Source organism: Rhinichthys klamathensis, unplaced genomic scaffold, assembly GCF_029890125.1.
Source record: "Rhinichthys klamathensis goyatoka isolate OS25496 unplaced genomic scaffold, OSU_Roscu_1.1 h1tg000780l_1, whole genome shotgun sequence".
Classification (NCBI taxonomy): Eukaryota; Metazoa; Chordata; class Actinopteri; order Cypriniformes; family Leuciscidae; genus Rhinichthys; species Rhinichthys klamathensis.
This window is the reverse complement of record NW_026607177.1, coordinates 270,148-284,445: the sequence shown is the minus strand read 5'-3', so window position 1 is coordinate 284,445 and position 14,298 is coordinate 270,148. Positions and strand designations below refer to the sequence as shown.

General features: G+C 42.5%; 1 protein-coding gene across 1 annotated transcript; it reads left to right on the top strand.

The window, feature by feature from the left end:
• Positions 1-4,868: 4,868 nt before the first annotated feature.
• On the top strand, positions 4,869-13,895 carry LOC130077779 (uncharacterized). Its single transcript, XM_056243111.1, has 5 exons — positions 4,869-4,932; positions 5,009-5,047; positions 5,120-5,216; positions 7,720-8,350; positions 13,797-13,895. The coding sequence occupies exons 1-5, from the start codon at positions 4,869-4,871 to the stop codon at positions 13,893-13,895; spliced, it is 930 nt and encodes a 309-aa protein (XP_056099086.1).
• Positions 13,896-14,298: the final 403 nt, after the last annotated feature.

Genomic DNA, 14,298 nt, shown 5'->3' with positions numbered 1-14,298 from the left:
AGTGAATCCTCTTCTTAAGGAATAACGTGGCGGGTAACACAGATCAATAACTTGAGTTTTTCTCTCTTTTCAGATCGTTCGTGGATAGGCGTGATTCAGGAAGGATTCCAGGTGAGTAGATCCTTTGAAGTGCACTTGACAATGAGCTCACCAGTTCAGTGATACTTTCACTTTCTCTTGCAGCTCATCCAGTGGGAAACGGGACTCGTGGCGGCTTCCAGGAAACGGAGAACATGAGTCATGGAGCGGATCCTGGGAACATCAGAACAAGGACAACAAGGTTAGTTTCTTTCAGGTAAGTATACTTTACGTCCCTTGCTGAAGGATGGCTCAGAGTGAGACAAGTGGTGACTGGTAAGGGTCGTTCCTGTTGGAGGCTTGACAATGACTGGGAGTGAATCGGGTGCTTTTGTGCTGGCTGGGAAGTGAGTGCTGAGTGGAAACAGGTGCAGGTGATCAGTAATCTGGGGACAGTGATCTTTGCGTGGTGACATGTGAGGGATCTGATTGGCTCCTGACAGTACCCCCCCCTCCAGAGTCCGCGCCAGCGGACCTTGGACCTCGACGTCGTGGGGGTCTGCCTCTGGGTCGTGGTGCAGGTTTCTCGGGATGCTGAGCATGGAATTCTAGGAGCAGACTGGGATCAAGAACATCATTACGAGGTACCCAACTTCTCTCTTCTGGCCCATATCCCTTCCAATCAATGAGGTATTCTAACTGACCTCCCCGACGTCGAGAGTCCAAGATCTCCTTGATGAGGTAGATGGGCTCGGGTTCAACGGGTGGTATCGGGGGGTTTTCTTCGGGTTCGACCTCGTTGACTGACTGGGGAATCTGTGGATGATGGGGTTTCAGAAGTGAGACGTGAAACGTGGGATGGATACGGTATTCTGGGGGCAACCGGAGCTGGTAAGTGACTGGGTTGACTTGCTTGACAATTGGAAAGGGTCCGATGTACTTGGGATTTAATTTCTTACATGACTGGCGCAGTTTGATATCTCGAGTGGAAAGCCAGACTAGTTGCTCAGGTTGGTATTCTGGTGTGGATCTTCGGCGGGTGTCAGCGAACTGCTGTTGTCTATTCACAGCTTGTCGGATGTGCTGATGAGTTTGGTTCCAGACCTGTTCGCTCTCCTCAAACCATTTGTTAACCGCGGGCACTTCTGAAGGTTCACCGGACCATGGGAATAACGGAGGTTGGTAACCAAGGATACATTGGAATGGAGTCAATTGAGTGGATGCTTGTCTGAGGGAATTCTGTGCATATTCTGCCCAGATGAGGTACCTACTCCAGATGTTCTGGTTGGAGTGGCAGAATGTGCGCAAGAACCGACCTAGATCCTGGATCTTTCTCTCGGTTTGTCCATTGGTTTGTGGATGATACCCGGAAGACAGACTCACTGTCACATTCATGAGAGTGAAAAATGATCGCCAGACTCGGGAAATGAACTGTGGCCCTCGATCGGAGACAATGTCCTCTGGCAGACCGAAATTTCGAAAGACATGTTCCATGAGAAGCTCAGCAGTATCAAAGGCGGTTGGAAGTCCCTTTAATGGAATGAACTTGCATGCTTTCGCGAAACGATCGATGGCTACTAGGATGCAAGTATTTCCGTCAGAAATCGGAAGGTCAGTAACAAAGTCCACTCCGATGTGGGACCAAGGTCTACTTGGAATAGGCAAGGGGACCAGTTTCCCCACTGGCAGATTTCTTGGGACCTTGGAGATGGCACATGGGATGCAACCTTGAATGAACTGAGTGATATCTTGGCGCATGTGAGCCCACCAATACTTCTCCTGAAGTGTGGCTAAGGTCTTGGTTATACCTGGGTGTCCAGTGGCCACTGAAGAATGAGCTGAGGAAATCAAGGCGTTGCGAAATTCTTCAGGGACATGAATCTTCCCGGGAGGACATCCGGGAACTCTGGGTTGCTGATGAGCCAATTCTTGAAGCTGTTCGTTTATTTCCCACTGGATAGGATTTACGAATAACCTCTCGGGTAGAATGGTCTCAGGTTGATCAACAGGGCTCTCAGGGGCATGGATACGGGAAAGAGCGTCTGCACGGGTATTCTTGGATCCTGGACGATAGGCAATCTTGAAATGAAAGCGTGTAAAGAATAACGCCCATCGGGCCTGACGTGGATTTAACCGCTTGGCATCTCTCAGGTATTGGAGATTCTTATGATCGGTTAGGACTAGAAATGGGTGTTTGGCTCCCTCTAGCCAATGTCGCCATTCTTCCAAGGCAAGTTTTACTGCGAGAAGTTCTCGATTTCCAATATCGTAGTTTGCCTCTGCTGGAGAAAACTTTTTGGAGAAGAATGCACAAGGGAGTGGCTTTGAGGAGAACTCGGAACATTGGGACAGGATTCCTCCAACCCCGGTGGTGGAGGCATCGACTTCCACCATGAATGGTTTTTCAGGGTCTGGATGGTGAAGCAAAGGGGCACTGGTGAAGGCAGATTTCAGAGCATGAAAAGCGTTCTCAGCCTCGGGGTTCCACTGCAGGATCTTAGGTTTTCCTTTTAGCAAGGAGGTCAATGGAGAAGTGAGAAGACTGTACTGGTTGATAAATCTCCTATAGAAGTTGGCGAACCCGAGGAATCTCTGAAGCTCCTTCACGGACTTGGGAGTTGGCCAGGACAGGACGGTCTCGGTCTTTTGTTGGTCCATCTCCACTCCTCGATCGCTGAGTATGTATCCCAGGAAGTCGATGGTGCTTTGATGAAAGGTACACTTCTCAGCTTTCAAGAACAGAGTGAATTCTCTGAGACGTTGTAGGACTAGAGACACATGTCTCTGGTGTTCGATTGGATTCTTGGAATAGATCAAGATGTCATCGATATAGACCAGAACAAACTTCCCTAGAAAGTCTCTGAGGATCTCATCCATGAAACTTTGGAAAAAGGAAGGAGCGTTGACCAAACCATATGGCATGACAAGATATTCGTAGTGGCCAGCAGGGGTTATGAAAGCAGTCTTCCACTCATCTCCTCTTTTGATACGGATTAGATTGTACGCACTCCGTAAGTCAAGCTTGGTGAACATCTTTGCCTCTCTGAGTTGTTCGAGAGCAGCGGGTATGAGAGGCAAAGGGTAGCTAAACTTCACAGTGACTTGATTCAAGGCTCTGTAATCAATGCATGGTCTTAAACCACCGTCTTTCTTGGCCACGAAGAAGAAACTTGCGGCAGCAGGAGATGTGGAAGGTCGGATGTAACCCTGATCTAAAGCTTCGTGGATATATTTCTTCATGGATTCTTGCTCTGGAATGGACAAGGAGTAAATCCGACCCTTGGGGAGACGTGCATCAGGGATCAGGTCTATAGCACAATCCCATGGTCGATGAGGGGGTAACTTGGAAGCAGTGACAGGATTGAAGACGTCAGAGAACTTAGAATAACAGGCTGGGATATTAGTTGACAAGTTTTCTGTGGGACTCTCTATGGACGTGGAGTTAACTTTGAGCACTTGGGTCCTTGGGTTACTGGATGAACGGGATACTGGATCGTTGATCTCTGGACATTGACATCCCCATTGCAGGATTTTCCCAGACGTCCAATCAATGGTGGGTTGGTGATGGACGAGCCATGGCCGACCAAGGATGAGATCTGTTTGGCTGTTTATCAACACAAATGGTTCAAACCACTCTTGGTGCGTCTCTTCCACACACAATTGAATAGGACCAATCTGGGTAGTAACGTTCGTCTTGTTAATTAACTCACCCGTTACAGCGTAGATGGCGTAAGACTTGGGAGTGTTGATCTCTCGCAGACTGAGCCTCTCACAGAGTTCTCCAGAAATGAAGTTTCCCGCGGACCCTGAGTCGATGATAGCTGTTACAGAGATGTGTTTTTCTTGAATCTTTAATATCACAGGAATCGTGAGTGGTGCTGAGACAATGGGTTGATTAAAGACTGAGCTTACCATCATTTTCCCCGGTCGAATTGGGCAGTTAAGTCTGAAGTGACCCTTGGTACCACAGTACATACATAACTTCATCTCTCTTCGACGAACGCGTTCAGCCTGAGAAATTTTTGAAGTGTCGACTTCCATCTCTTCAACTTGATTTTCTGGATTGAGATTCTTGGGATTCTGAAAAGACACAGGATGGTGATGAGACTGATCAGCGTAACAACTCAAAGATCGTTGATGGACTCGCTTGGCTTGCTGAATGAATTTCTCAATTCCTAAGCTGTCATCATAGATCGCCAGTTGGAGGCGCAAAGCTGGGTTTAAACCTCGACGGAAAACAGAAATCAGAGCTCTCTCATTCCATCCACTATTTGATGCAAGTGTGCGAAATTCCACAGAATACTCAGTCAATGACTTCTTTCCTTGACGTAATTGTAGGAGCTGTTCTCTAAATGAGGAATCATCCACGGGTCGTCCGAAAACTTCCTTAAAATGTTTGACAAACTCTTGAACTGACGCAACCACTGTGGATTCCTGCATCCATAACACCTCTGCCCACCTCAGAGCTGCTCCAGAGAGTTGCTGAATGATAAATGCCACTTTCGATCTCTCATTGGGATAGAGCTGAACTTGCTGTTCCAGAGCTAGCGAACACTGGAGTAATAATCCGTTTTGGTCCTCCGCCCGGCCAGAGAAGGGCGCTGGGCGCGACGGGGGAGTTGCAAAGCAGGTAATCGAAGAAGCGGCGCTCGCGGAAGTTCTCACTGGAGTAAACATGGGTTCTGTCGGAGGATCGGTGGTAGGTGTGGAGCTGGTAGCAACAGCTGGCTGTCCGGAATCCATCTCTCACCTCTTTCTGTTGTTAGGTCAAGCCTTCTGTCAGGATTCAGGCTCGGAGACAGAGGTAAGTGATAAACATAAATGTATCTTTATTTAACTCAAAGGTAAGTATGCAGGGTTTCGGGAGTTCAACGGTGATCTCGAAGAGGATATATGTGGCAGGAATGCATCCAGGTGAGTGAATCCTCTTCTTAAGGAATAACGTGGCGGGTAACACAGATCAATAACTTGAGTTTTTCTCTCTTTTCAGATTCGTTCGTGGATAGGCGTGATTCAGGAAGGATTCCAGGTGAGTAGATCCTTTGAAGTGCACTTGACAATGAGCTCACCAGTTCAGTGATACTTTCACTTTCTCTTGCAGCTCATCCAGTGGGAAACGGGACTCGTGGCGGATTCCAGGAAACGGAGAACATGAGTCATGGAGCGGATCCTGGGAACATCAGAACAAGGACAACAAGGTTAGTTTCTTTCAGGTAAGTATACTTTACGTCCGTTGCTGAAGGATGGCTCAGAGTGAGACAAGTGGTGACTGGTAAGGGTCGTTCCTGTTGGAGGCTTGACAATGACTGGGAGTGAATCGGGTGCTTTTGTGCTGGCTGGGAAGTGAGTGCTGAGTGGAAACAGGTGCAGGTGATCAGTAATCTGGGGACAGTGATCTTTGCGTGGTGACATGTGAGGGATCTGATTGGCTCCTGACACACAGGGGCCTCTGGGACTTACACGCCTTCACTAAACTGCTTCAGCCAGTGGTGTATGCAGTGATGTGTTCAAAAACATCCATGATGGAGAACTGTGAAGAACTGCAGCTCGTATCACACTGACTCTTAAATTAATAAACAGAGAGAGAGAGAGAGAGAGAGACATACAGATGGAGTGAAGGTGTCAGGTAGAGAGAGAGAGACGGCAGATCATTTCTTTTCAGGAGATACATGGTGCATTAGTGTTTCCATTTAATGGTTCAATAAGAGCTTTCTAAAGGGATATTGTTTCCGTTTGCTTATTGGTCCATTCATTATTCCAGCAGATGTGTGACTTTAACATGCATCTCACCCTGGGAAAGCACATTACAGAGAAAAAATAGAGGTATACAGCGCATGTTGACCAAAGAAAGAGGACTGAGGTTCATGAACACACACACACACACACACACACACGCACTTGCAGTCTCCAATTGTGTTTGGATTGTGGGGGAAACCTTATTCTGAGACATGTTAATTGTTTTGTTGGTCTCAGTGAGTTATGGAGGTGAGACAAACAGTTCATGCTGGTAATGCAGACCGAATGGAGAGTGGCTTTAGTATTGACAGATGCTTGTTAGCAATTGAAAAACACCTGTAATTGTGCACACACTGTATACAGAGTGTATGTGTTCACACACATGTACGAGTGACACTCCTGGTCACTCCACTACAGTAGTTTGGAGTTTGATGTGTTTCTGGCTAGTCATTTGCTGATTGTGTGTAGAATTACTATACAAAAACACAATTTTTAGAAGAGTTATAATAGTTTTGAATTAAGTGTTTGCATTTTGTATGTTGTGTGTCTGTTGTGTGTGTAGAGTTTTGAGGAAATGGGCCATAGTTTGAGCATAGTATTGTAAGCAATAAAAAAAATATAAAAACTGTACGTACCTTTTAAACCCCAAGTGATCAAGCCAAAGGTGCCAGTGGCAAAATACTCCATCAAGTGACAGAAATGGAGAAAAATACAATTTCAATTTACATTTATTTTTTTATAGCGCTTTTCACAATACATATCATTTCAAAGCAGCTTTACAGAAAATTACAGTCCACTTTACAATTTACAGTGATCTGTTATCAGAGGTAAATGTGTCTGAGTTATGTATTTCAGAAATGTACATATACATAATCACAGCTACACTGTAAAAAAAAAAATCCTAATTTTACAGAAAATAACTGATTTTACAGGTATTTCCTAAATTATTATGATTATATACCTTCATTGTAAAAACAATCGTAAAAAAAGGGTCAAATGACTGGCAGCTATGGCTGCCAAACAAAAAACATACAATTAAAGTAAAATATTCTAATTTAAATAAACCAAAAAAACACTGTTATTTCACAGGTATTTCCTGCATTATTATGATCAAATACCTTCATTGTAAAAAAAACATGAAAAAAAGGGTCAAATCACTGGCAGCTATGGCTGCCAAACAAAAACCATAGAATTAAAGTAAAATATGCTAATTTAAATAAAGTGCAAAAAACTTTAACAGAAATGTGATGTCGCCATGATGGTGATCAGTGTGCTTTAGTCGGGCTCATGACCCTTGAGTTTTTAACATTAGTTTATGTCTGGCTGCTTTAACTGTGTTTTTGATACACATTTGATCACATCTATATGATCTATAGGCTTACGCAGCAGACGCTTACTCCGTTGCTCCGGCGAATTACTTCATTAATCCTTGTTTTTCTGCTTTACCACGCATTTATAAGCAAGCACTTTCTATTTTTATATCATGTGAACTTATTCACGAAACTATTCCTTATAAAAAACAATTAGATTGCTTTGATATCGCTACTTATATCCAACCTTTCGATTCTCGGCTACTAGCCTTTAGCCCGCTAACATTTCACGCGTGGCCTCGGCCGTCTAATATTACACCCTTTCACTGAAAGGACACGGGTTATATTTGACATTGCAGTCCTAAATTAGTACTGATAGTTGTAGTATCACTTACAGCTCATTTGTTATAATGGCGAACATATCGGATGCGTGTCTAACTTTACCTCTGAGTGCAGGTGAGGACACTTTCGAGCTATTCTCGGTGAATCTGGAGCTGGAATCCGTGGAGAAACAGATCCGTGGTCTGCTGGAAAAGCAAGCCGAGCTGTTGGATCGGCGATCAGCACTTGAAGCAGCACGCGCCGATGCTCACAAGTTAGTGGTTAGTAACTCTTTAACTCCGAGTTCGTCTACTCCGTGTGTTTCTCTGTCCAGAAGGACGCGATCATCTCGGGCTTCATTTACTCCGGCACCGACACAACACAATGGACCATGGATCACGCAGCGGAAGACGCGAGCCAGGACCAGAGCTACTCCTCCGCCCCTCCCGGTCTTCGAGATCTCCACTCGGAACCGCTTCTCCCCTCTTCGCGAGTCGAAACGCGACGACGCCGTGATCATCGGCACGTCCATGGTCCGCCATGTCCGTGCAACCTTAGGTAAAGGTAAGGTGCGCTCTCACTGCTTTCCTGGTGCTCGTGTTCTTGATATCGCTGCACAGGTTCCCGAAATCCTGACCGGGGACGAGCGCGTCGGAGCTGTGGTGCTGCATGCGGGAGGGAGCGACGTCAGGCTGCGGCAGACGGAGGTTCTGAAGAGGGACTACATGAGCCTGATCGAGGCGGTACGCAACACAGCGCCTGAGGCAACGATCATCGTGTCTGGACCGCTTCCCACGTACCGACAAGGACAGGAAAGGTTCAGTAGACTATTTGCACTAAATGAATGGTTAATGTCACTGTGTAATGAACAGAAACTGCTCTTTGTAAATAATTGGAATCTGTTTTGGGAGCGACCCAGGCTGTACCGTGCTGATGGCCTGCACCCCAGCAGAGCCGGAGCGGCTGTTCTGTCGGATAATATCTCCAAGACGTTACGCACCAGATGACTAATAAGACAAAATCCAAATCACAGTCTTTGCTGTCCAAACTTAATTGATATACGTAGTGAAGAACATTATATAGAAACTGTGTCTATTCCTCGTTTAGTGAAGCCAAACAATAAATCTAGTGCAGGATCTAGCAAAAATCTTATTGTAATTAAACCAGAAAATCTAAATATCAGTGAACAAAAAGAATTTCTAAAGCTAGGTCTTCTAAACATTAGATCGCTCACACCTAAGGCGGTTATTGTAAATGAAATGGTCACAGATAATAATTTCGATATACTTTGCCTTACTGAAACCTGGCTTAAACCAAATGAGTATTTCGGTCTAAATGAGTCTACTCCGCCAAGATACTGTTATAAGCATGAGCCCCGTCTGATCGGTCGTGGCGGCGGTGTTGCAACAATCTATAAAGATATTCTTAATGTTTCTCAGAAAACAGGTCACAGATTTAATTCGTTTGAAGTACTTATGCTAAATGTTACGCTCTTAGATGTAAGAAAGAAATCCATATTATCTCTAGCCTTGGCTACTGTATATAGACCTCCAGGGCCATATGCTGAATTTCTAAAAGAGTTTGCAGACTTTCTCTCGGATCTATTGGTCAATGTCGATAAAGCAATAATTGTTGGAGATTTTAACATACACGTAGACAATAAAAATGATGCGTTAGGGGCTGCGTTTACAGATTTATTAAACTCCTTTGGGGTCAAGCAAAACGTCCGTGGTCCCACTCATCGTCTAAATCATACACTAGATTTAATTATATCATACGGAACCAATCCAACTGATATAGATATTATACCGCAAAGTGATGATGTCACTGATCATTACATGGTAACGTGCATAATACGTACTGCTGAAATATGTCATGTTGCGCCACGTTATAGACCAGGCAGAACAATCCTTCCAATCACTATAGATAGATTCTCAAATAGCTTACCTGATCTATCTCAGCTGCTTAGTGAACCCAAACAAACAGATGAACTAGAGGAAATGACTAGCAGTTTGAGCACCATTTTCACTAGTACATTAGATATTGTTGCACCAATTAGATTAAAAAAGGTTAAAGAGAAAACTAAAGCACCCTGGTACAACAGTGCTACGCATGATATCAAGAGAGAAACTCGTAACCTAGAGCGTAAATGGAAACAAACTAATTTAGAGGTCTTTAGAATCGCGTGGAAAGACAGTATGTCACGTTATAAAAAGGCTCTAAAAACAGCCAGGGCTGAGCACCTCCGCAAACTAATAGAAAATAACCAAAATAATCCAAGGTTCTTATTTAACACCGTGGCTAGACTAACAAATAAACAGACATCACCAGAGCAAAATATACCGTTACAGTTTAGTAGTAATGATTTTATGAATTATTTCAATGAGAAAATAGAAAGCATTCGAAACACAATTGTAAATGTACAATCCTCTATGGTCTCTTATGCTTCAACCTCAATTATGGCCCCTCTAGAACAACTACACCGCTTTGCAACGATAGGACAGGAAGAGCTAAATAAACTTATTATTGCATCTAAACCAACAACATGTTTATTAGATCCAATACCCACTAAACTACTGAAAGAAGTGTTACCTGTAGTGGAAGAGCCTCTTCTCAATATTATTAACTCGTCTTTATTCTTAGGTCATGTTCCAAGAATATTCAAGTTGGCAGTAATAAAACCTCTCATTAAGAAACCGCAATTAGATCCAAATAACCTAGCAAATTACAGACCCATTTCAAATCTTCCATTTATGTCCAAAATACTAGAAAAAGTTGTATCCGCTCAACTGTGCTCTTTTTTGCAAGAAAATGATATCTATGAAAAATTCCAGTCAGGATTCAGACCGCATCATAGTACAGAAACTGCGCTAGTTAAAATTACAAATGATCTACTCTTAGCTTCTGACCAAGGCTGTATCTCAATACTAGTCCTACTTGATCTTAGCGCCGCGTTCGACACTATAGATCATAAAATACTCTTGGATCGACTACAAAACTACACTGGTGTTCAGGGACAGGCATTAAGCTGGTTTAGATCGTACTTATCTGACCGTTATCATTTTGTCTCTTTACACGGGGGAAAATCAAAGTTAACGTCAGTAGACTACGGAGTACCGCAAGGATCGGTGCTAGGCCCTCTGCTATTCTCAATATATATGCTGCCACTTGGTAATATTATAAGAAAACATGGAATTAATTTCCACTGTTATGCTGACGACACTCAATTATATATTTCATCACGACCAGATGAAAACATTACCTCATCTAAATTGACAGAATGTCTCAAAGATATAAAATGCTGGATGACGCGTAATTTCCTGCTATTAAATTCAGATAAAACGGAGGTATTACTTATTGGTCCAAAAAACTACACACAAAACCTCTTACAATACGACTTTAATATAGAAGGATGTCCTGTTACTTTTTCCACTACAGTAAAAGACCTGGGTGTTATACTAGACCGCAACTTGTCTTTCGAAAATCATATTTCATATGTTACAAGAACAGCCTTTTTCCACCTTAGAAACATTGCTAAATTACGTAACATGCTATCTGTTTCTGATGCAGAAAAGTTAGTTCATGCATTCATGACCTCGAGACTAGATTACTGTAATGCTTTATTAGCTGGTTGTCCTGCATCTTCAATAAACAAGCTACAGTTAGTCCAAAATGCAGCCGCTAGAGTTCTTACTAGATCAAGAAAATATGATCATATAACACCGATTTTATCATCTCTGCACTGGTTACCTATTAAGTTCCGTATCAATTACAAAGTACTACTACTGACCTATAAAGCCCTTAATGGTTTAGCTCCTATGTACTTAACGGACCTTCTTTCGCCCTACAATCCACCGCGTTCTCTAAGATCACTAAATTCAAGGCTTCTGGTCATTCCTAGGATATCGAAGTCCACGAAAGGAGGGAGGGCATTCTCGCATTTAGCTCCAAAACTCTGGAATAGCCTTCCCGATACGGTCCGATGCTCTGACTCGCTGACACAGTTTAAAACTAGACTAAAGACGTGTCTCTTTAGTCAAGCATTCACATAATGCTTACCTTTTAGTCCTCTGCTATGCCATACGGAACCGTTTGCCACTGAAACTGCTTAACGCACCAGTGGGGCTCGACAGCCTTATAGACAAACGGGTCGGTCCGTATGGTTGCGGTTGGGTTGCGGAGAGTTTGGGTTGCGGAGAGTTGTGAGATTATGGTTTTCTAACACCTACTCCCGTGTAATGGAAATCATTATGAACATCAGCTATGCTAATTATTTCCCATCTGCCTTTCTGCTGTTATCTCGGGACGCTTGTCCCGAGAAAAATGGCGTTCGTAGGCTCTAGTTTTGTATCCTGCCTCTCACGGGGTTTTTGGATGCCCCAACGCCTGTGATGAGAAGACCAACGCCTGTGAAGAGACGACTCAACGCCTGCGAAGAGACGACTCAACGCCGGCGATATGTTATCCCCTTAATATTACATGATTAACTAAATGTATTTTTTCCAGGTACTTTCTGATATGCACTTACTGTAAAGCTTCTTTGAAACCCTATGATTGTTAGCCAGAGGAGAACTGGCCCCTGACTAGCCTGGGTTCTCCCAAGGTTTTTTTCTCCATCCAATCTGATGGAGTTTTGGTTCCTTGCCACTGTCGCCTTGCTTTTGGCTTGCTTAGTTGGGGATATTTAATATTCAACAATATTATTGAACTGTGTTGTACTACTTTCATGTTATCACTGTGAAGCTGCTTTGATGCAATCTGTATTGTGAAAAGCGCTATATAAATAAATGTGACTTGACTTGACTTGACATTTGTTATGGCAATAAATGCAGGAGAAAATCTCATCAGATGATGTTGGTCACTTATTGGTGATGTTATAGTCATCATATGGTGGTCTGATTCACTGATATGACAGTCAAATCTCTGAATATATTAGCGGAGATTACATTATATATAGATGGACTTTAGTTTTATACAAAGTCTATGATTAATGTAATAATTTTTCACATGACCCTTGAAATATTGTGGCATCACTATTATACCAATCTGAAATTTTACAAATATATATCAAACAGAAAATGTTTTGGGCTGGTTTATTATTAATTTTTTAGGAGTATAGAGACATCAAGAATCAACATATGAATCTCAACAATGGTGGCAATCAACAAAGCCTTTTTGTGACTTTATAGTAGTTCAGAGATGATCAGAATATATTTTCATTGTTACCATTGTTGTGATTCATACGCTGATTCTTGATGTCTGTGTGAGTCTGTATGATCCTGTCAAAACATTTTCTGTATAATGACTTCATAAAATCTGAGTATCACAGCACTGCAGGATCTTCTATAGCTGTATTGGCATGCAAAATTAACAACTAATATTTAACGACTTAATCAGATATTCCACTTCAGGTGGTATCAATAAAGCAGGCAACTGTATGATGACTATTATCACTAAAAAGTGCTCAACATCATCTAATCTGAGTTTCTCTTGGACTCCTACAATAACAAATATGTATCGGTGACACACAGTTAAAGCAGCCAGAGAAAAAATAATGTTAAAAACTAAAGGGTCAAGAGCCCAACTAAAGCAAACACTGATCTCCATCATGGTGACTTCATTATTTTCAATAAAATATCAACTTCTAAACCTCTGTTAATTCTCAATAAGAATGTTAGTATGAGAGAAATAAAGTCTGGATTGTAATAAGTGAGGATGCAGAGATCTTGAGAGATCTGTTAGTTTAATGTTCTGTTGGGATGTAAAGTGTTTTTGTATTGTCTGTTGTGTGTGTCACCATTGTGTTGAAGTGTAGAGCCTGTGCTTCAGTCCAGGATGAGCAGAGAAACACTGATGATGTGCTGCATGTTGCTTTATTTAACTGACAGTAACTGTGTAGTTGCTGATGCAGTGACATATAGTCATAGTAAATTATGCATGTAGTTAACTGCATGTTTTTTTGTAAAAAAATTAGGAAATAACTATGTTTCTGTTAAAAAGCTTAATGAAGATTTCTGTAAAAGTCTTTTGCACTTATTTAAATTAGGTTTTTGTACGGCATTCATTGCTGACAGTCATTGACTGTTTTTTATGGGATTTTTTTTACAGTTAGGGTGTTTGTGTCACGATTCATGAATTCGCTGTTTCCTTCATGTCTCGTGTTATTGTTGTTCTGTGAGTATGAGCGCGTGTGAGTGGGCGTTACCGCTCGTTCAGCTGATCAGTTCACCGGCTGATCTCATTATCAGCGCCAGCTGCTGTCAATTCACCTCACTATAAAGACTCATCACAAACTCCTCTCTTTGTCAGATCGTTGGTTTGGTGTCCTCTGTGTCGTGCTTCGTGTCCCTGTTGCAGTCTGTTCCAGTTTGAGTTCCTGTTCGGTGTCTTCGTGTCCCGTCTCGTCTGGAGTTCACCTGCACTGGATTCACCATCACCCGCACTGGATTCACCTTCACCTGCACACTGACCACTGAGTCCCTGCGCCACCATCTGCTGAGAATTCCTTGAGATTGTCTTTGTGTCTTCTGACCAAAATAAAGAGTTTACTTGCACTTGCTTCCGCGCTATTCTTGTGACAGTTTGATCGTAATTATTCAGATAATAGCTGTAAAATAAGTGTTTTTCTGTAAAACATTTAAGGAAAATTTCTGTCAAAGTTTTTTGCACTTAATTTAAATTAGAAATTAGGATATTTTAGTTTATTTTTACGATTTTTGTTTGTTAGCCGTAGCTGACAGTCATTGAGCGTTTTTTAAAGATTAAATTTTTTACAGTGTAGCTAAAAATGTATTAATTAAAAAAAAACAATATTAGTTTAAAGCAGAAACCGTGAGCTCATTGAAGTAAAGAATACTTGTGTGTTAACAACTGATTGGGGTATATAGAGAAATGCAGCATTGGTGCCTGTTGA

Excerpts from the sequence above, each read along its gene's own strand:
- LOC130077779 (XM_056243111.1), top strand. The coding sequence starts at position 4,869 with ATGCAGGGTTTCGGGAGTTCAACGGTGATCTCGAAGAGGATATATGTG. Across the intron at positions 4,933-5,008 it reads TGTGGCAGGAATGCATCCAG|ATTCGTTCGTGGATAGGCGT; the intron begins GTGAGTGAATCC and ends CTCTCTTTTCAG. Across the intron at positions 5,048-5,119 it reads TGATTCAGGAAGGATTCCAG|CTCATCCAGTGGGAAACGGG; the intron begins GTGAGTAGATCC and ends TTTCTCTTGCAG.